A 22239-nucleotide genomic window follows, 5' to 3' on the forward strand; every position below is an offset into this window, starting at 1 on the left:
AAACGTATAGTTCTTAATTTGTCAATTAGATTTTGAAACTTTAATAAATACCTACATTAAAATACTTGACTACAACCCATTAACAGAAAGCTTATTTAGCAAGATCTTTATTAAAAATATAGTAAAAAGTTAATTTATGATGATACAAAATACCTGCTAAGTACAATAAATGTAAGATTGATTGTAAGGATCTATGTAAGGATCTGCTAAATCCCACATGTTTGGGCTATAGGTTATATAAAGTTTTACATATATATAACTAATTTGAATCGCGTATATTAATTATTTTTGACATCCCGACGTTTCGAGCACTTTACAGCGTTCGTGGTCAGTCTACCCGTGACCACGAACGCTGTTAAGTGTTCGAAAACTTGTTTATGTTTTAGTTGTACCACAAATTCGGAAGGTTTCAAATAATTATTGTCAGATCGGTGTAAAAAGTCACCAGGGATCCATAAACGCTAACCGTAGACTAATTAAGCGACAGAGCATTTTAGTTCCTCTTTCCAGGCTACTCGCATGTCCAGCAGGACTGTAGGTAGAACATCGGTCTAATGCTGGTCGTTTGAAGCCATTATGGCTGCTTTGAGCACTTCGCCCAGGGCCGTGTTTGAAGCATCGGTCACACGGACGAGCGGTGAACATCATGACTGGATGTGCTAGAAGTATACGCTTGGAGGTATTAGCCTTGCAATTATCAAAATCAGCTAAAAGTTCTGGTGACCAGGTTAGTTGGTTAGTACCTTTTTCCTTAGGTCCAGATAGGATAGCGTGTAGGGATGCTTGGTCTGTGACAGCGTTCGGAATGAACCGACGCACAGTGTGGTATTTCAACGATCTGGGAGGCAAAAAATATTTTGGCGGTCAAAGAGGTTGTCACTATGATATTATGTTAGCATGTAGTATTGTTTTTTATTACAAAGTAAATAATAACAAAAAACGTAATATTTTTGAAAAAAAAATAATTATAATAAAAAAAATTCTCAATAATTAATCTACAACAATATTTTAAACAGAAATAATTGCATTTTCCCTAAATGTTTTGACACAGATCAGTCAGAAAATGAGTTATCTTCTTGACACAACTCAGAATCATCAGCAGTTCCCTCACTATCCGACTCTGATGCCTCATTGCCACCGTAAGATACCATCGGAAGCAACATCTCTAGGGTTTCTTTTAAGAATGGTTTATTCTTCTTTCTTGAAATATTCCTCATTCCTGTTATTACAGGATCGGAAGTCAGCAGTAACGTGTTGAGCACATCTTGATTGCAAGACACCCTTGAGAATTTTCTCGAAAAGTTTTGACGAAATAAACGAAAGTGTCTATTGCGTGCCTCCGCAGCTTCTTCTGACAGTTGCCCGATTGGAAGTAAAGCTTGCTTAATTACATCAGGACCATGGATCAATAATTTATGCATTGTTGGGGTCATAGGACACCATGAATAAAGCTGCACATACAGTTCTGCTGTTTTCTTTGTGTAGCTAGCAAATTTCTCCAAATTGATTTTATGCCCACTTGATATTGTTTCTAAAATCACTTTAAAGCGGTATATTAGATTCAAATCGATACCTGTTATTTCAGCCACCAGTTCAGGATTGCCAAAAAACCTTCTGCTTGAATTTCCATCATTAGTATTACCGAAACCAGGCTTAGGAATGTCCACTAATAAGCCCATTCTAACCCGAAATTCCTCTTGGATTTCTGTCTTCCTTTGGTGAACAATAGATACATCATCTCTTTTTTTGTTGAGTCTTCCTTTCTTCAGTGGCATTCGGTATGCTACATGCAACAAACTTTCAAATATACGGATCCTGATGTGCAAGATAGACAATCCGAATTGCAGTGCTTCTGGGTTAACATCGCAAAGTAGACTTTTTTTTTCGGACGCCCCGGCCGGCTAGTTAATTTTGGAATCGTAAATGTACCTCTCAACCAATCTTGATTCCTTTTAATGAAAATTTGCTCTTTATTATATGCTGCGGCATAGATTTCATTTCTGCCCATCTAGATTTCATTTCGGACTTGAAGCGTGAAAAATTTTGCTTAATATCCTTAATTTGGTCAGCAGTGTAATCATCATAACCAATGAGATATTTTTCGATGAAATCCAATTTTTCATTGATATTCGGCAAATTTTGTCGCTGCATCAACTCATATAACTCCAATCGAGTCATGATTTTGACATTGGACGGCCCTACAATAAATAAATTTTCTGAAGATACAAAAAATAATATGTATGAAATAAATAACATTTTCACATTAAAAAGTTTGGACACCCTGTTTTCCAAAAATCAAGTGATTCCGTGACCGTTTTAAACGAAATCTTATACGTCAATGATCAAAGTTTGTTGTACATTCTTTTATTTTGTCGGGAAACCCCGGGAAGTATTACTTACTATCCTCGATATTTCAGAATATATGCAAATTATGATATTGTAAAAGGGTTACGTAAATAATATTGTCCAACAGTCATAAAATAATCGACCCTGTTAAAAATATTTGTTAAGTGTAGACACTAACCTGCCATAGGATAATCCATATCACTTCACTTGAAATTATAATCCAAAACAAAAGAATTGACTATTACAAGTAAACGTTTTTTTTAAATAAAACACAAGAAAAATATTTCTTAAATGACAACGAAATTCCGACTGACCACACAAGTAAATTTTTGCAACTAAGATGAAAATAATGACAGTTTGAGGTGCATTGGTAAGTAAACATTTACGAGATACTTTATACTTCTACCCACATTAAGTTTTGTGAAATGAACTTATTGCCGCCCAGATCATTCAAATACCATTCTGTGCGACGGCAAAAATTAAACACGCCCAAAAATCTTAAGCCGTTAACTGTTTTTGGAGGTGTAAATTAAGTGATAGTATTAATTTTGCCTTCCAGAAGTAACGTGCCATGCTGAATGATATGAAAGCCTAGAAAATTTACTTCGTTATGTCTAAATGCGCATTTTTCTTCGTTGATGCGAAGCCCGTAGTCGTTGAGGCGTTTGAAAACTATTTTCAGATGCTCTAAATGCTCAAATATAGATTTTGAATAGATCAGCACGTCGTCCAGATATGAAAAGGAGCAGTAATCCAGGCCCCTAAGAACTTCATCGAGAACCCTCTGAAAAAATTGTGCAGCATTACATATGCCGAATGACATCAACGGGAATTCTATGAGGCCGAAAGGTGTTATTATTGCGGTCTTGGCCACGTCTTCTGGGGCTATGGGAATTTGGTGATAAGCTCTTTCTAGGTCCAGTTTAAAGAAAATTGTACAACTTGCGAGTCTATATGAATAATCTTCAATGTGTTTAATAGGGTACCTGTCGGGCACGGTTTTTGCATTAAGTGCTCGATAATCTCCGTAGGGTCGCTATCTATCCTTCTTTGGAGCCAGCTCCGACGGGCGTGCTATGCCCTCCTGGATCATTTCGTCTATTTGCTCCTTCGCGGCTTTGAGGCGGTCGGGAGCAAGGTGACGGGTCTGCAAAATACTGGGTGTTGTATTGATATAATGGACAGTAGAATGTTTGACCTGGCGAAAAACTCCTGAGGGTTTTGTTAACTCTGGATACAAAGATAAAAGATCATGGAATTCTGAGTTACCGGATATCGCCTTAATGCTGCCTGCCAGCCTGGGTACAATTACTTGTTAACCTGTTTGTTGTTAATGTTGTTGTGATGTCTACCAGGCGTTTGTTTTTGCAGTATATTAATAACGCATAATGTGCCATAAAATCGGCGCCAATTATAAGTTTGTCTACGTTTGCGATGACAAAACGCCAGACAAAGTCCCGCCTCAGAACAAGGTTGTGGCAACGTCATCGTACCGTACGTCTCAATTACACTGCCATTGGCAGCGGTTAATTTGTAGTCGGAGGGTTAACTGTACCTTTGTAAAAATCACCGTGGTAATACGCACAGATCTGAGCCAGTGTCAGTTAGGAGCTGCACTTTAAGATTTCTCGTCCATAATGAATAGGCGACTGGTAATACTGGGGCAGTTGTCTGTCGCCTCTACGAACTGCCGTTTTGGTTTCCCGAAACGTAGTTGCAAGGCGACTACGATACTTAGATTGATCCCTACCATAGTAATGTGAATTTGAAGATAATTGTGAGATCTGCTGTTGTTTTTCAGTAATTAATAGTTACTACGAACTATTAATGAATCGGGTGAAACTTCACAGATTTTATTCGGCTAGTTCAGCCACGTCCTCTAACGTAGTTGGTGTCTATGATAGGATAAAAACTTGTACGTGTTGAGGCAGGCGACTGGACCATAGACTTTAAAAAATCGTCGGTTACACTATCTGCAGCGAGTGATCTGAGGTGTCGCAGAAATTGGGAGGGCTTCCTGTCGCCCATCTCCTCGTGGGACAGCAATTGAGAAATTTGTTGTGACCGCGAGATCGATAATCTCTTGGTTAACTCAGTTTTAAAATTTCATACCTGTTTCTGTTGATGGACAGCGTACTAGATCTTTGACTTCTTTAATAAATTTGTGGTCCAGCTGTGAGATGATATAGTTGAATTTTGTTATGTCATCTTTGATTCCTAAAAGCTGGATTGCGCATTGGCAATCTAGCTTTCGGAATTAAGGTTGTTTAAAATGGCCAGACGCTGAGGTCACCACTTTGGGGTCTAAGTGATAACTCAGTATTTCCCAAAAGTATCAATTATTTATTGCGAATTATTGTACAGTTAATATAAGGCAGAGCATGTGCTCAACAGGAGGCGTTACTGTGAACGCGTTACATATGATTGCGGCAGCAACTGCTCGAAAGACACCTGGGGAAGATGCCTACAATCATGAAAAATTCGTTGATTAGCGTGCAGGCCCCGAAAATGATACTGAAAGTGAACAGAAGTCCCTTCCTAAATCGCGTTGATTCAACAATTGCAATAGACGTGCAAAACTATTATGTAAAAACAAAGCTTTTGATAAATGGGAAGCTACAACACCACTATGCAACACGCCTGAAGGGATTGCAATTCAATTCAACGGAAACTTCAGAGAACGACTTAGCACAGCCCTACGTATCGCCAGGACATTGGTATTTCAAGAATCATATGAACAGAGATTACAACGGGCCAAACAGTACGAACTACAACTAGACTCACTAGCTAATGAACCGAAGATAATAGAACAAGGAATAGACAATCTAAAATGAATATACGTTTTGACATTTAAATTTACACTTATCTGAACAAACAGGTCCCATATTTTTGGCAGTAATCATTTTTTCGATTTAGCAGGAAAACACACGCAACTATATTGCGTGTGCTTTCCTGCTAATCAATAATATTGATCAGACTCTTGGTTTTGCTTCTTTTTCATGATTTTGGATTAACTTTTCTTTTCCAACTAAGACACTGAGGATCCACGCTATCTGGTTCACTGCCAGTGCTGGGTGACTGAATGTTCAAGCTGGGTGACGGATAATGACTGAGAAAAATAAGACTAAAAAACCATGATCTGTTCGTAAAATATATATATTTTTTTTGAAATTATACATATTTTTATTAAATAATTTTAAATGTTCTACGCTAGGCTGCCCGTTGTTTGCTATAAACCTCTTAGTATGTAACAATCCCGCTAGAGTCTCTGTGCAAATTCTGTGTCTTTGCGAGGTTTTGCTATTGTTAATTGTAGAAAACAATCGCTCGACGTTGGCGCTACTATGTGGAAGTGCGAATAATTTTCTAACGAATTCGCATAGCAAGGGAAACATTGGAGACTGGTGTCTTTTTTAAAAGGATGTAACATGCTTCCAGAACTCTTGAGGTGCGGGATCCACATTTTTGTCTGTAAAATTAAATGTCATGTTTCCCAATAATCTCCACTCTCGGTCTAATTCGGTAATGTTTTCTGGGCATAATCCTAAAAGTAAAATTGTAATGTAATTAATAAAATCTAAACTAGACACAATTGACAATGAATTATGTTTAACTTGTCTAGAAACTGAACTGCTACATGAGCAAAAGTTCTAACTGCATGTTTTTCAAGAGAGTTTGAGACTCATTGATATTATTTAGAAAACTTTAAATTAGTGACGAAAGCTAACAGGGACAGCGCTTTAATTTAATTTATATTATTATTTTACAAAAAATTAAATGTATTTGTATGATTTCTAAGTAAAAATCACTGAAGTAATAAGAATAGAACCAAATTAACATCAAAATGATAATTTTTATTTTTAGAATTGTAACGAAAACTAAAATTATTATCATGCAAAACGGCCATATTTTAAAAATAATTATTTATTCCAGTATGATTTCATGCAAAAGGGACGTATTTTAAAATATGCTCCTGCTGTATTATAAAATATAATTATACTTAACTAATATTGGATTACAAAAATGACGCATTTAATAAAATTATACCTACGTACCTAGGGCGATATTTATCTGTTAAAAATAAATAGAAAATAGGTAATTATTTTTGTTAATTACCTATTATAGTCGGCTGTGTTGCCTCAATTGAATGTGTTCATCTGTAATGCGTCTATCCAAAGTTCTTCTTGACATTGGAGTTTTGCTCGGGTTTAACGTTTTAATCAACGCACAAAAAGTTTTGTTTTCGGCAACATGTAATGGAATTATGTTTGAAACAAATAAATTTATTATACATTCGTCCAATTTGGCTTGGGGTACACCGCTGCCAGTAGCTGCAATCCCGAACGATTCCCCGATGCTCAGCTGTCGACCCTGTTATATTCTACTTTTAACGGGATTAGGATTACTGCTACTTCTGCTGTCATCATTGTCAGATTGAGTTCTCCTTTTTGTCTTGCCCCTCTAAGAGCCCGCCTTAACAGTCTCTTCAAACTGTACGTACTGTGACTCGTGTACTCTTCGGGGGTTGATGCATGAAGTTATATTTTGGTGTCTTTCGGCAAGCATTGCTTACTCGCAAAAGCTGCGGCCCGATCTGGATACAAATTCTACATACTCAGTCAAATGTGGCCATGGATTCTCATAAGGACCGCTGGAACAGATAGTGATTCGGAAATATTTAAAACATCAGAAATGCGTAATCGGCTTTCCGAAAATTGACTAAATATTCCTTCTGGAAGAAGAATTGCCTAATGATGATATCGGAGATGTTATTCCATTATCTGTCGTAACCGATGAAGCGTTTAGACTTGGAAATCAGATATTACACCCTTATGCAAAAAAAAAATTTAACTACACCAAGCGATTTTCAACTATAGACATACAAGAGCTTGACGTATGGTTGAGTGTACTTTCGGGATTCTAGCTAACAAATGGCGTATTTTTCACCATCCAAATGAGGTAAGTATTAATTTCGGTGTTAAAATTATTAAAGGTTGCTGTGTCCTACACAATTATGTACGAATCAAAGATGGAATACATTTTAGAGACACTCTCTACAGTTTTACCATGAATAACTTCAATACAAATTGACAAAATACAACGATATTGATTATAAATAACAATTTAGTGAGTAATGTAGTCAAAGGTTAGTTGGCGACATAGTCTGGTATTTTGGTGATAGTGGGTAGAAAATTTGCTGTTATTCTATTCAATTTTACTTTTTTTTTTGTTTTCTGAGTGCTCAAACTAGGAGGCTGGTGCTGGCAATCTTCTTGATTGTTATCATCATTTATTGGTGTAAAGCATCTTGCACTGTAATACTATATTTGTCGCGTTGGAATGCTTTGAGTGACAATAAAACTAAATTTGTGTCCTTTTAAAATATTATACATTGAAAGAATTACAAATACAGAATAATTGTTAAAAATGACGTTTTTGGCTTTTCCTAAGACTAAAATCTTTAATTAAAGCACAATAATATTACGAATGAGCTACGTTATTTTCGATTGGAAGAATAGCAAGGGCTGAAAGCCGATCTTGTATCACTGAATTCCTCAAAATATATTTTTTTTATAATTTGAAGCCTAGAAAAACTCCCTTCAGCAGACACAACTGTATGAGGCGTGGTGGCAATAATTCTCAGAACTATTTCGATAGTGGGGTAAAGTTTAATGAACTTACTTAGTACTATCTACTTATAATTCATGTCCATCAATACCACCATATTCTACTGACAGAGATATTTGCAAGTGGCTGCTTTGCTTTGAAAGTTCACTATCACTAATTTCCTTTAATTTATTTAAATTAAATTATACATGAAACCTTTGACACAAAACAATGCTGCATCTCCTAGGATGAGATTCTAGCTATGATTCCCACAAGGTAAAAATAAGCAAGTGCATTAATTTCAAGAATACGTTTTTGGGCACAACTTTTTTCACGACTCATATTGGGTCCATGGTCATATCCTTGTCCTCTGCAGTTTAGCAATGATGTACCTAACTGTTCTAATTCTGTTATTATATAATTAGTCAAACTCTCAGATTTAGTTTTTTCGACGGCAAAGAAACCAAGAAAATGTGCTTCGTTATCAGCTGTATTTGTAATAAAAAATCTTGTAATAATTGAAAGTTGTTCAACGAGAGAAACATTGCGGGTGAAACAGTTTTTCAGCAATTTTTAATCTTTACGTGACTTGCCATTAATTGAATGAGCACTTTGAATATTTTTTCCGATATGGTGGTTAATCATGAATCGGCTTATCCTGTAATTGTTTTAGTTGAAGTCTCAGCATGGGATCAAATCGGGTAATTATCTTTACTAAATCTATAAAGTTGCCGCTTGTCTCACTGGAATCTGAGTCAGATGTTAAATTTTCTCTATGACACATAAAGGCCAAATTATGAGATGCAAAAAACAATTACAATTTTCAATAATCGTTCTAAAACAATTACAATTTTGAATAATCGTTCTAAAACATCTCTCCAACGTTGCCTTTCTTGTTTAATTTGTGATTGAGCTAAGGTGTCAATGGTGGAATAGCATTTTAAACCATTCTCTATATTAATCCATTTCAACATATTTTTTTCTGCTTTCGACTAGATTCATATGACTTTACGTAATCAGCTAAGTGCTTCCAATCACATGCCACTTCTATTGATTCAATCTTTGTATTTTCAAAGATTGAATCAATAGAAAAATGGGCTTCACTATAATCCATGTTTTAAGACGTAGACTTCCTTATAGACACTACCTTTGTTACCCTTCGATTGCCCAGCCACAGGTTAACGAGGCTGAGAGGATAGTACAGCTTCACCTTCTTCATCATTTTCCAGCTGCGGAGGAATAAACTCTTCATCGTCTATGAAGTCCAACTCGGAACAGTTACCATAATTGAATATGCCCAAGATGAGGTCGTCGTTCAAGTGTGAAAGAAGCGAATGAGTTCACGATAATGCGTTGGTGCAATTGTAATCCAGGTATCACGACGCTGAGCAAACAATTTTGTCGTATATGAAGTCAGTAATTACTAGATTATTGAAGAAATAGTTATTATATTATAAATAGCTATTATAAATGTTGACCGTCACGTCGCGCACACTCTTCAAACCTGACCTCCGTATTTCGTGCGCTTGTTTGTTAATTACTCCATTGTCTCCTTTTGTTTAGTCTTTCATGTTGCATTCTTCGATGTCCAGGGTGTTGACATTACACCCTTAATATGAATTTCTTCGATGAACAGGCATTATTTATATATTGCTTTTAAAATTAAGTTCTTGTATGTCGGTGGCGTAACTCAGATTCTATTGTACCCATAAACGCAAATGAAGATTTTGATCGATCTATCGGCTAAGAAAATATTTTTCACTGAATATATTTATCGATAAATAATTGTTTCAGTATTCGACTTTCGTATAAAAATAATCATTTACATCACGAACACCAAAATTATAAAATAATGTATCACTGTCAATGTTTGAATTGCTGTATCGCTCATTATGAATTGTAAACATGTAATGTGTAACTCTGAACATCAGAGGATGACAGTGTAGCGGTTACGTTAATAATTTAGAAAAAAGAATCGACAGGGTTGAAAGTAAAGAAGATTGACCACTAGAAATTTATTAAATACAGTACAAGTTTTATAACTTGTTAATAATAGAAATAATAAATAAGAATAGAAAGCAAGACGGAAGAAAACAATTAATATAGATAGATCACGTAAATTAATAAAAATGATTTTTAGCCAGAGCGAGCGTACGTCCGTTCACGTTCGTACGTAACTGGAAGCCGCGTGTGGCCGTCGTCGCTCGCCGCCGAGAGCCGCGCAGGCCTGCGCGGGCGCGCGCGCGCGCTTCGGGGAATGCAATAGCATTGTCTTGTTTTTTAGAATTTAGGTATATATAAACGGTCGTACATAATTTGTACGCTGAATTAATTTAATTTTTTTTAATTTTGGATACAAGACATGCTATAACAGCATGGTCTGGCTGACAACAATTCCACACTTTTCGACACAGTTGGCTGATCATTGCTTTTTATATATCGAAACGAGAATTCTCCCAATACGGAAGGTAAAAGTGGTGGTGTTCATCATTAGGTCCAAGATAGTTTTCGTCTAATGAAAAATCTAATAGTGGCGATACCAGTGCCACCGGCTACACCGGTGCCATATGAATGTGAGAAGAATGGTTATTTAGCAATAGTAAGATTCTGTGCGTTAGAGAAGCTTTTGCAAATTTCTTGAAATGTTCAAGAAAAACTAAGAATGACACGTTTTGCATCTAGCCTTAAGGATTTGCAGTTCCTATCGATCCTATAGGCCAATCACTAACAAAAGGTTCGTGATAACGAACGCGAGGAAATATAAATAAAGGGGATATACTATTTCCCAAAACATTTACTGCAAATGTAGCTGTGACCAATGTGCCTCGATCAGCTGACGTCAGCTGGCTCCCATTTGGCATATGTCATGTCTTCAACAACTTAATCGGGTTTCGCTTCCTTTCTTCACGCTCCTTATCTTGTCTTTCCCACTCTGCTTTTTGGTCCTCCCAACGTTCCTCGGCGGCTCGACGAGCTGCTTCTCCAGAGTTTCCATTGTTATTGTTTTTCCACATGGTGATTATATGTCGAGAGTAAATATGCTGATTGACTATATAGCTCCTGGCGACTGTGTCGAGGATTTACATCGCATGCTTAATGGAATACTGACTTTTAAAATCGTCAAGTGAGCTATAGTCTACTTTTACTTGGTATCATAATTAAGATACAAACAAAATGAAGTGAATGAAATATTATTTTTAACATTAAATAAAATAATTGAATAAAAAGATTTAGATCGCACCAAACAAAGAAAAAACAGACTATACCTGGTATACATTTATTTGTCTTTATTAAGCTGTTGTGCCTTTTTAACTTTATCCGCTACATCACATTCTGATATTACAAAATCAGAATTAATAATTTTACATGATTTTCTAATGAAGAGTTTGCTTAATAAAGTAAATATATGTTCCATTACATATTTATAATGAGCTTCGTATTTAAACCATGTCATATTGCAGCGTGTACTTAGTTGTACTTCGTTCACTAGATTACATAATTCTTTCTTAGGATAGGTTAGTGACATGTTACCCTGCCACCATTCCTTCAATGAGATATATTTATAAAGAGGATTGTCAAAATCTGGATTTACCTCTTTCATATAAAAATTGCAACATTCGCAATCGAATCTGCGAGTCCGACTTTAAAAATTTTATTGTGTCTATATATGTATTTTGAATAATAATTCCAAGATTCCTCATGCTTTGAATTTTCTGATACATTTTCCCGAATGCCTTTTTTGACGTCCTTTGGTGATGCTGGTCCATTAGTGCAGTGAAAGTTTGTCCATTTGTTCAATCACAAACGCGGTGTCATTTAGTACCTCACGCTTCGCGGTGTCGGTTTCGCTCCATGCCATCATCTTCAAAACTGCTGCCATCGTGTTGCTTAGTGCTTAAGCTGCAAATTTAACACGCATTTTAGTTTTGTAAGTAGGATTCACAACTGATAAATTAATATTTTGGAAATGTAGAAAGTTTCTATTTCTTTCTTCTGCTTCTTTCAAATGGCGCCATTTAGCAATTTTTCCTTTAAACTCTATCGCGCCAGCTTGGAAGAAGTTATTTCTAATTGACTTGAAAAGATGTGGAATGTCAAACAAAATGAACACCTTTTTTTCATTGACAAAAAAATAATTTGCTTCTGGCATAAGACCATCAAATTTTTTCAATAAGTTAAGTGCACCCACGTTGGTTGGCCCTTGGTCACAAACTGTAGTGACTACATTAAATTTAGATTTGTGTATGGCATCCACTATGCTTTTTATCAGCACTGCTAATTTTTCACTTTCTATTGTTCCTTCAACAAAATAATGTGCTATGGGCTGTTAAAATTTTTTTCTTATGCCGTGAATCATAAACACTAAAGCATGTCCAGCAATTTTATTTCTTCTACCCATACTCTCTCCATCTTCCAAGTCTTAAAATATAATACCCTTCAACCATATCCATGGAGTCGTTGTAAATCAATCTTTTTTTTTAATACCATTTCACCAAACAAAAGAACACAAAGTTTTTATATGTATTAAAATTATAATTAAATTATTTTTATAACACTAACATAGTTATTAAGAAAAAATTGTAACTAACACTATGAGTCATTGATACTTGAAATAAATTATTATTATTATTATTATTTTCATCATCTTCCAGCTCTTGACCTTGCTTTTCGAATATCTGCATAACTTGGGTATGAATACCAGGTTCCATGGGAATTTCCTTCAAAATTCTTTGTAGTGTTCTTGTGCTAGGCAGTGGTAGGACACTCTGCATGAAGCCGTAAGCTTTAGGAGATCTCTTAAAGATAGCTAGAGCAGAGATTTTGTTTTTAGATCCCAGCGCTTCCCATGAGAACTTCTTTTCTGATTTTTTACTCCATTCTCTATAATGGATTTCAAAATATCACAATCTAATTTGTCCAAATTTAAGGATGATTTTTCAATCCTTAAGGTAATTTTGGAATCTTGCAGACGTTTCAGTAACAGTTTTTCTCGTTTAGTCAAAATCTCTGCACCTACTATATAATATAATCATAAAAACGAATTAAGTTAAAATGAAAGTAAAATTCAGTCATAGTGGCAGTAAACATAGATAAGCAGAAAAATGTTTTGGCTAGAAAAAACAAACCAGACCAACGCAACCACTATACAATACCAAGTCAGTGTATGGTTTAAAGGTGGTAATAATCTATAAGGTGTCCAGCTGTGAACGATAATGGGTTAATAGGAAATGAAAAGAAATCCATTATAATGTATGGTATCAAATACATACCAGGTATATTGCAATCATTCTTCCTTAAAACCGAACGTCCACCGCCGGCTAAACTAAATAAAAACTAAACTCAGTGAACTAAGCTAAGCTAAACTAGAACTACGGTGTCCGTCCACCAATAAATAAGCTAAAACTACGTTAGTGATGGCTAGGGGTGTCCACTTTGAAAAAACATCGATGTTTTTTTCGATTCGATATATTGAAACTGTACATCGATTTCTTTCGATGTATTGGAAGAAAACATCGATGTTTTGTATAAATCGAGTACTTTTTAAAGATTTTTTTATAATTCACTAATTTAAGCATTGTATTATTAAAAAACAGTAAAAGCCATACATGAGAAAAATCTTTATTATATATTAAAGTAAGAACAAAAAAAACATCCGCATTTATTTTTATAAGTTTATTTCCAGTGTTCTTTTGGAAGACTTTGCAAAAACAACAGTTTATTTAAACGTTTGCCTTTCAGCCTATTTCTTTGTTGATTGACGACTTGTGCTGCTTTAGAAAACAAACGTTCAGATGGGACTGAAGTTCCTACCATAGTCAAGTATTTGTATGCAATTGAATGCAGTTTGGGAAGCTGAATCTTAAGATCATTCCAAATTTCTAAAGGGTTTTCACTTAATCTGGCTACTGGGCTACGCAAGTAAATAGATAGTTCATCAGAAATAGAATCGTCAGAATGTACCGTTTTCCAGCTCTTATGAACTAATTTGTGGTGATCGTCCCACAGTGAAAATTTTTCTTCTGGTTTTTCAGAATTATCTGAAGAATCAGATTCCTCGGTCTCGTTTTGTACTCTACTTTTCATCATTTCCTTGATTTTTGAAACAGCCATAGAGCAAGCGAGCGGGTCTGTGAAATGCATTTTCTTAAACCTGGGGTCCAAGATTGTGGCTACAGCAAAAGGTGTTACTCTCTCTATAGCGCCCATTCTCTTATCAATCTCTTTCAGGACCAATGACTGCAATTCTTGGGCAAGAGATTCTTCGACTTTAAGAGGTTTAACTTTTAAAAGAAGACAATGAATAAGTGGTATTACTTTACTGCTAGTGCAGTACTTATCACCTGACACTTCCTTAGTTGCAGCTTCAATCGGTCGCAGAATTTGTAAAACCGAAGAAAGAACAGATAATTCTGACGCAGTTAGCATCGGTGGTGCATTTTTATGACGAATTATTATATTATTGACGACGGTGCGAAGCTCCAAAAATCGCTCGATCATATAATAAGTACTGTTCCATCTCGTTGGGACCTCTTGGATTAATTTTGTTTCTTTCTCGGTTGCTTTACGTAGCTCATCACTAGCTACATTGCTTTGTTTAAACCAAGTCACTATTTCTTTAAGATTGTGGCTACAGCAAAAGGTGTTACTCTCTCTATAGCGCCCATTCTCTTATCAATCTCTTTCAGGACCAATGACTGCAATTCTTGGGCAAGAGATTCTTCGACTTTAAGAGGTTTAACTTTTAAAAGAAGACAATGAATAAGTGGTATTACTTTACTGCTAGTGCAGTACTTATCACCTGACACTTCCTTAGTTGCAGCTTCAATCGGTCGCAGAATTTGTAAAACCGAAGAAAGAACAGATAATTCTGACGCAGTTAGCATCGGTGGTGCATTTTTATGACGAATTATTATATTATTGACGACGGTGCGAAGCTCCAAAAATCGCTCGATCATATAATAAGTACTGTTCCATCTCGTTGGGACCTCTTGGATTAATTTTGTTTCTTTCTCGGTTGCTTTACGTAGCTCATCACTAGCTACATTGCTTTGTTTAAACCAAGTCACTATTTCTTTAAGTTTGGTTATCAAGTTTCGCAGATTAGCACACTGCTGTATAGCATTTTGTGCAACCAAATTCAACGTATGTGCAAAACATGGTATATGCTTTTTTCCAAAAGCTAAATCAATAGCTTTTACCATGTTAGCTGCGTTGTCTGTGACTACAGCTGAAACTTTATCATTATCTATATTCCATTCAGAACAAGTTTTCAACAGCATGTCAGATATATGTTCTGAAGTATGACGATCGTTTGACTCGTAAACTCCAAGAGTAATTGCAAAAATGTCATTACCTTCACCAAAGTGTGCTGTTACTCCTAAAAAACTTCTCATACTCATTGTTTCAGACCACATGTCAGTAGTAAGAGTAACATATACAATATTTGCCAACTTAGCTTTAAAGACTCTTGATAATGCTGCGTATTTATCATCAACCCACCGTGTCAACGTTGTTTTACTGGGAAGCTTATAATGCGGCGCATGAACTTTAATCAAACTGGCAAAGCCTTCATTTTCAACAATTGTGAATGGTTGATTGTCTTTACATATCATATATATTAGGGCGTTGTTAATTCTTAACGTTTTATCACCACTCTCTGAAAAAGCGTATATATCTTGAAAACTTGTCACAATAGATTTCTGACGTTTTGGAGCTGGAGGAATAGAAACACATACATCGTCTTTTGAAGGGTCACATTTTTTTTCAGCATTACTAGTCAGTTCCATTTCCATTATGCCAGCAGAGCTTGTTGATGGGAGTTGATCAGAGATATTGGGAACTAATGATAAGTGTGTATTTTTCTTAATGGTGTTGCTCTGAATATCGTTTTTTTTCGAACATTCATTACTGATCTCTTGATAAGCAGCCTTATGTATATTTTTTAAATGACCAATTAAATTAGTTGTGTTGCCACAAGATTTTAAAAATTTTTGACAGAGTCTACATTTTGCAGAATTTTTATTTTCTTCAGTTTTGTCATAAAACCTCCATACATCGCTCTTCTTAGACGGTGCCATCGTACTTGTTGTCAGACTGAAACAAAAATAGTGCATTCAATCAAAAATTCAAAATCTGTAATTAGTAGTTAAAATCGATAAATTCGTCAATCAATAATGTTACATCACTACAAAAGTCAAACACACAAATTAAATACAAAATGATTCAGACTAATAAGATGATGAATACATTTATTGATTTCATCAATTAATATACCTCTTGTTTAATCAATGAATATGGGCATGAATACAATTTGGAGAATAAGTTTGCAAAGTAAACTGTAACTTAAGACGTAGGTTAATTAATAAATAATGTGCGTATTACAGGTAATGTAATTTACTAAACTAATAATTACTATTTAATGTGTCATACAGTAAATTACGAATTTTACTATTTGTTGACATGGTAATAACTCCAACATTATTTATAACTTTACTTACCTCAGTTCAACCAATCGAATATGTGAAGTAAACACACAAAGATGAGATTTTATTATCAGTGATCAATAACAGTATATTTATACAAAATCCACTTCAATTTCTTCAATCCACAACAGCAAATGTAATGCAATTAATCACCATTCAATATTACAATATTTTTAAACACACACAAACGCGCCAACGCTGCCAACCGACTCGCGTGACGCGACATTGACATAACAGTTTTTTTTTTTTTAACTAGAGACGCTACTCACTGCACTCGTACGCAGTGTTGCCAACATTTTTAAAATACAGGTTGGGTTGCCCGTAAAAGTAAAATTTTAGTGGTCAGACTTGAGTTTTATGAAATTTTAATAGGTTGTCATCGATTCGATGTTTTAACACTGAAAACTAAAAAACATCGATACATCGAGTATTTCAATAGCTTTTCAAAACATCGGATCCATTCGATGTATCGCATTGTAAACATCGATGTTTTCAATACATCGATTTATATCGAATATCCCTAGTGATGGCCAGTTTGTGCTAGAACGTCGAGTTAACCGGACGTGATATGGAAGACGACACGAGTAATGACGAAACTTTAGAGGAGGACTATCGTCATAGGAGAAGAAGATTGATTATTGCTTATTTTATGAAGAAAAAACGGAAACATAGATACTGGATAAGTCAACACATTCAGTCCTGGAAAACAAGCAGCGAATTTAACACTTTGTTTAATGAACTAGACGACGAAAATTTTAAGATGTACTATCGTGTATCGAGACAACAGTTTGATGAGTTACTTACAATGATTGCCAAGGATATTGCTAAGATTGATACTAATTTTCGAAAAGCTATATCGCCAGAAGAAAGATTGGCTATTTGTTTGAGGTAAGTGTATCAACATTAAAATTAAACAGATTCAGTTACTTTGGTATATTTATTGAAAATTAGGTTGTATAAAGATATCAATTGAAAGTAGTATCGGTGAACGAAGTGCCTTCGTTGTTTTGAGTATCTTGGAAGTATGGATTATCTTGAGAGACTGGAGTGTCTTGGGAGCGTGGAGTAGATTGAGCAGAAGATGTTGAATATCCATATGAGAACTGACTTCCGTATAAGTAATTGTCATACTTATCTTCGGCTTCAGATATTATGGTAAAGATTTTCCTTTTAATGTCCCTTTGCAACCACTCTGGAAACTTTATGGCTGTTTCGCTCATACTGTCAAAAAACAGTTTTAAAGGATGACTTCTTGATTCCCTTTCAGCTTTTTCTTTCTCTTTTATCTCATGGCGACGCTTTTCATAATCTGCATCAATGTCTCTCAGTAAAACAGCTAAAGATTCATCGTTCTTTCTCTTTCTTTGCCTTTGTTCAGACGATGAGCTGTGAGATGTAGATGGTATAGATTCAGTGTTAGAAACATGATCAGTATTTTCCTGTGTCTCAGTATGTGAAATTGTAATATCCTGGCTTTCACTTGCATTACCAGCTTCCATTGTCCTGTTTGTTTTATTATTCTGGATTTCATTTACGTTACCACTTCTTGGGCGGTTTTTCATATAAGACAATAAAAATTCAAGTAGACTGGCATATTTCCAAGTGTTTGTTGGTGATGCAGCTTGGCCACTTGTTGAGCTTTTAATTCTTTTTATTGATTCTCGATGCCCATCACGTAATTTCTTCCATTCGTTTTTTGCCGTTTTAACTGAAACAGTAATAAAAAAGGTTAATGCATTCATTAAAAAGTGTTGCCTTTTGCAGGTTTTTGGCAACAGGGGACTCCTACAAAACAATTGGATACAATTATAGAGTGGGTGACAGATCAGTTTCTAGGATTGTAGAAAACGTCTGCCAAGCAGTTTGGAATCATTTACAACCAATTTACATGTGTTTGCCGACTGAAAGAGAATGGAAAGAAATTGCTGAAAATTTTATGCTGAAATGGCAATTCCCCAACTGTATTGGAGCAGTCGACGGCAAGCATATATCCATAAAATGCCCACCTCATTCAGGTTCTCAGTATTTTAATTATAAACATTTCCATTCTGTAGTATTACTCGCAGTTGTTGATGCAAACAAGAAGTTTATTATTATAGATATTGGTTCCATGGGCAGATTTAGTGATGGTGGTATTTTTTCTGATAGTGCATTTGGACGAAGGCTACAAAATAACGAATTCAATTTGCCTAGTGACCAACCTTTACTACAAGGTGGTACTGCAATACCTTACGTATTTATAGGTAACCAGGCATTTCCTTTACAAAAACATTTTATGAGACCATACCCACAAAGCGCATGTCGTAACAGTAGAGAAAAAAGGAACTTTAATTATCGTCTCAGCAGAGCGCGAAATGTGGTAGAAAATGCCTTTGGTATTTTGTCAATGCGATTTCGGATATTTCGTCGGCCATTAGAGTGTAAAGTAGAATCAGTTGATTTAATAACAAAAGCTGCTTGCGTGCTACACAATTATCTTTCAACTAATCAAACAATAATAGCTTTTGATGAAGCAAGTGCTGAGGACGGATCAGTTTTACGATCAGTGGGACAACTACATGACAATGTACGAGCAACAAGAGAAGCATTTCATGTAAGAGAATCCTTTTGTAATCATTTTAACAATAACAATATAAATTAAACTTACTGTCTGATATGTTCGGGTTTTTCATTTCATCCACTATCCTCTTCCATAAACCGTCTTTTTTAGTTGTGTCCCGGTAGTCTTTATCCTCTGGATTATACAACACAGGATACTGCTTGACATATTCAATAAACACCTCCATGCTGCTAAATACGTGTTTTACCAACCGCGCACGAACGCTCACTGTACAAACACGTTCGAACAACACTATCGACAGGTGTCAGAGGGGTAAGGCAAGGGGGTGAGAGGCGTTTAGTTTAGCTCAGTTAGTTACGGATCGGCCGCCCAACTAAGTTAGTTCCACTTAGCTGGGGCATTTCACGTAGCTTAGCTGGCATAGTTTGCGGTGGACGCACATGTATGAAAAACTTGATCAACTATGCGAGCTAAGCTGAACTAACTTAGTTTAGTTGGCGGTGGACGATCGGCTTTAGCGTGTAAAGCTCTGGACTTTAAGTTTATTGTCTCCCTGTGATGTGTGATCTTCGCTTACATTTATAATAAACTGGAAATCATAGTCGAAATATTTCATCTATTCTTTTTCATTTTTTTTCAACGTGCTTGCATGTATTGCGCCAGGTAGTTTGGTCTATATTATTTATGGACTCATCTATTAAACTTCGAACAACGGTCATGGTTTGGCCTGTATTTTTTGAGACAATTCGGTTTTTTATAATATCCCATATATTTTCAATCGGGTTAAGTTCTGGGTGATACGATGGGAGTCTTAAGATTTCGATACATTTTTTTCTTATAAATTCATCTATTTTAAATATTATAAAACGGCCCTTGTTCTTTTTAAATAAATCATACAGTTCTACTTTTTTTTTATAACTTTTATCAAATGAGATGCCATTCTCCGTTAGCCACTTTTGCATTTCCCCTTTATTGGAATTAGAGGCCGGTATTTTGCTGCTCCGAGTATTGTGATAAGAAGCGTTGTCCATAACAATAACTGACTTCTCAGGTAAGGTTGGCAATTACTTTTCATTAAGCCATTATGTATAATTGTAATGATTCAAATTTGAGTGATAATCTCCTGATATAGATGCAGCTTTGCAGACTAGCGAAGCATTAGGCACATAACCATCGCCACTGCTGCCTAAATGCACTACAATAAATCGGCTTCCTGTGCTCAGTTTCCTGAAAACTGTTTATTGCCTTTAGGGTCAATGTTTTGACACGCCAGGTGTTTTGCCGCACGCGAGAAATTAAAACACATGTTTCGTCAGTGTATGCAATAGGACGACTTTCCGAACGGTTTTGAAAGACCTTTTTTTTAAAAATTAAACGCCAAAGTTGAATTTCATGTCTTTCTTGTAATGCTCCTCTGTTGTTTCCAATTTTTGTCCATTTGTAGCTAATTTCTTTAATATTGATCGTAATGTGTTTAAGCATCCATCAAACCCAATCTTTTCTGTCAAAACTGATCGCAATTTTGATACTGTTGGTTGTTGTATAATTGCTTTTCTACAATATGAAAATTTTGCACAGTAGTACGATTGATTTCAAGTTTCATGTTGTTTAAATTAAATTTATTAGTTCTCTTACGTCGGTTTTCCATAGGTGAAGTAAAACTTGCAGAAGAAGATGGCAGCTCTTTTTCTTCTTTTAAAATTGTAGTTACAGTTCATTCACTAAACCTTGTAACTTCAGCGGTACGTTTCCGTGTATTAGCCAAAGGACTCAAATCGCAATTATCCATTTTGTTCGCTTTCATAAAATTATACTCTTCTTGAAGAAAGTGGTAGAGGAGGGTGGGGTAATTGTGAAAACTTAGGAAGAAATGAAATAGAACAAAACCATACTAAGTTATGAATACTATTTATTGCCACAAGTTTACTTAAAGTAATAAGTCTTCAGTTCTCATAATGGACGTAGATATATTTTCAAAATAAAATCAATTAGTAACAAAAAAACAAAACCCTTGTATCCGGGATTACCCCACAGCACGTGGGGTAAATACGAACACAGTCTGGGGTAACCTCGGATGCTTTGGGGACGTGGACTTTGCAGACGTGATAACGGACGTAGTCTAACTCCTACAAAAATCACAGATAAGCAAGTCAGTGCTTTCGCCACTCGTGCAGTTTTCGTGGGCCTTAACTTACATACTAATATTTTTGTAAGTTAGAATATTTTTATTCAATTGTTCATTTTATGAGCGATTACATCACCATACCTGCCGATAACCCGCGGGTTAGTTTGCGGTAATTCAAAATTGCCTTGTTATCCTTATATATTTTCATTTTTCCGGTACAGCAATCTACTTGCCTTAATCTACTGCCTTAGTAAAAGTTAACTTGCGCTTAGTCGATTGCTACACGTCGAACGGCGAACGTTTACGAAGGAACATTACACATTGTTAGACGGAGAGGCCCCGTGACATCAAGAACTCAATATGACGTCCCAAGAAGATCAAGACAGAGCACTTACTTTTCCGGTGGACGCCTTCACGTTCCGCAGGCTTGCTATACCCCGCGGGGCTCCGTTCAGCGTTGGCGAATTTATGCGTTTTTACACTGCATATCAACAGTTTGCTCGGTCAATGCGAAACCTGGACTTGACTTTTCTTAATGGGAAATCATATACCGTCCGCAACAGCTTTGATGCAACGAGACCGGAAGAGGATCGCGTGCTGATAAATTGGGACTGGCTCATGACCCTAGTTTGGAAGGCGCCGCCAGGTAAAAGATATTTTGTGATAAGCTTCGTTTTCAGAAGTGCGTGGCAGTTGCCGGCGACATCTGCACCTGTGGCAACAATCCACATCAAGTGGTATCTTCTGGCAGCCAGTGCACGAACGAACTCCACTTTCATCATTTCTGCACCGCGCACGTCTCTGCGTGTTTGATCAATGACATGGTGCCGGCGATTCGTCTTAAAGAATGCGATGATGAGACGTTCCATGCGATGATAGCAAAAGTGCATCGAGACGATCCAACCATCCTGGAATATTATTCCACAGGCGAACGTACGGACACACAATTGTTGCTTGACTCGGCTCGCAGCATTAATGGTTCCAGATCTGGTGCAGAGGCATCTCAACAGTGTTAAGAGTGTTGAATAGTATTCATAAGTCTAAAGTAGATACAGGTTGTCCGGTGTCAGAATTAGGTTTTCAAAGGATTTAAATTTATTATAAAAATTATTTTGAAG

The 22239-nt window shown here is 36.0% G+C and overlaps 2 protein-coding genes across 2 annotated transcripts; both read right to left on the reverse strand.

Moving 5' to 3' along the window:
• Positions 1-10817: 10817 nt before the first annotated feature.
• LOC124539065 (E3 SUMO-protein ligase ZBED1-like) lies at positions 10818-15931 on the reverse strand. Its single transcript, XM_047116389.1, has 4 exons — positions 15013-15931; positions 13958-14554; positions 12653-12834; positions 10818-11020 (listed from the first exon to the last, which is right to left on the reverse strand). The coding sequence occupies exons 1-4, from the start codon at positions 15744-15746 to the stop codon at positions 10818-10820; spliced, it is 1716 nt and encodes a 571-aa protein (XP_046972345.1). The 5' UTR covers positions 15747-15931.
• A 1427-nt stretch (positions 15932-17358) lies between these two features.
• On the reverse strand, positions 17359-19514 carry LOC124538763. The gene is made up of 2 exons (XM_047115943.1): positions 19084-19514; positions 17359-18144 (listed from the first exon to the last, which is right to left on the reverse strand). Exons 1-2 carry the CDS (start codon positions 19220-19222, stop codon positions 17402-17404), a joined length of 882 nt encoding a protein of 293 aa, XP_046971899.1. The 5' UTR covers positions 19223-19514; the 3' UTR covers positions 17359-17401.
• Between the last annotated feature and the right edge of the window lie 2725 nt (positions 19515-22239).

The sequence above is a fragment of the Vanessa cardui genome, chromosome 21 (genome assembly GCF_905220365.1).
Source record: "Vanessa cardui chromosome 21, ilVanCard2.1, whole genome shotgun sequence".
Lineage (NCBI taxonomy): Eukaryota > Metazoa > Arthropoda > Insecta > Lepidoptera > Nymphalidae > Vanessa > Vanessa cardui.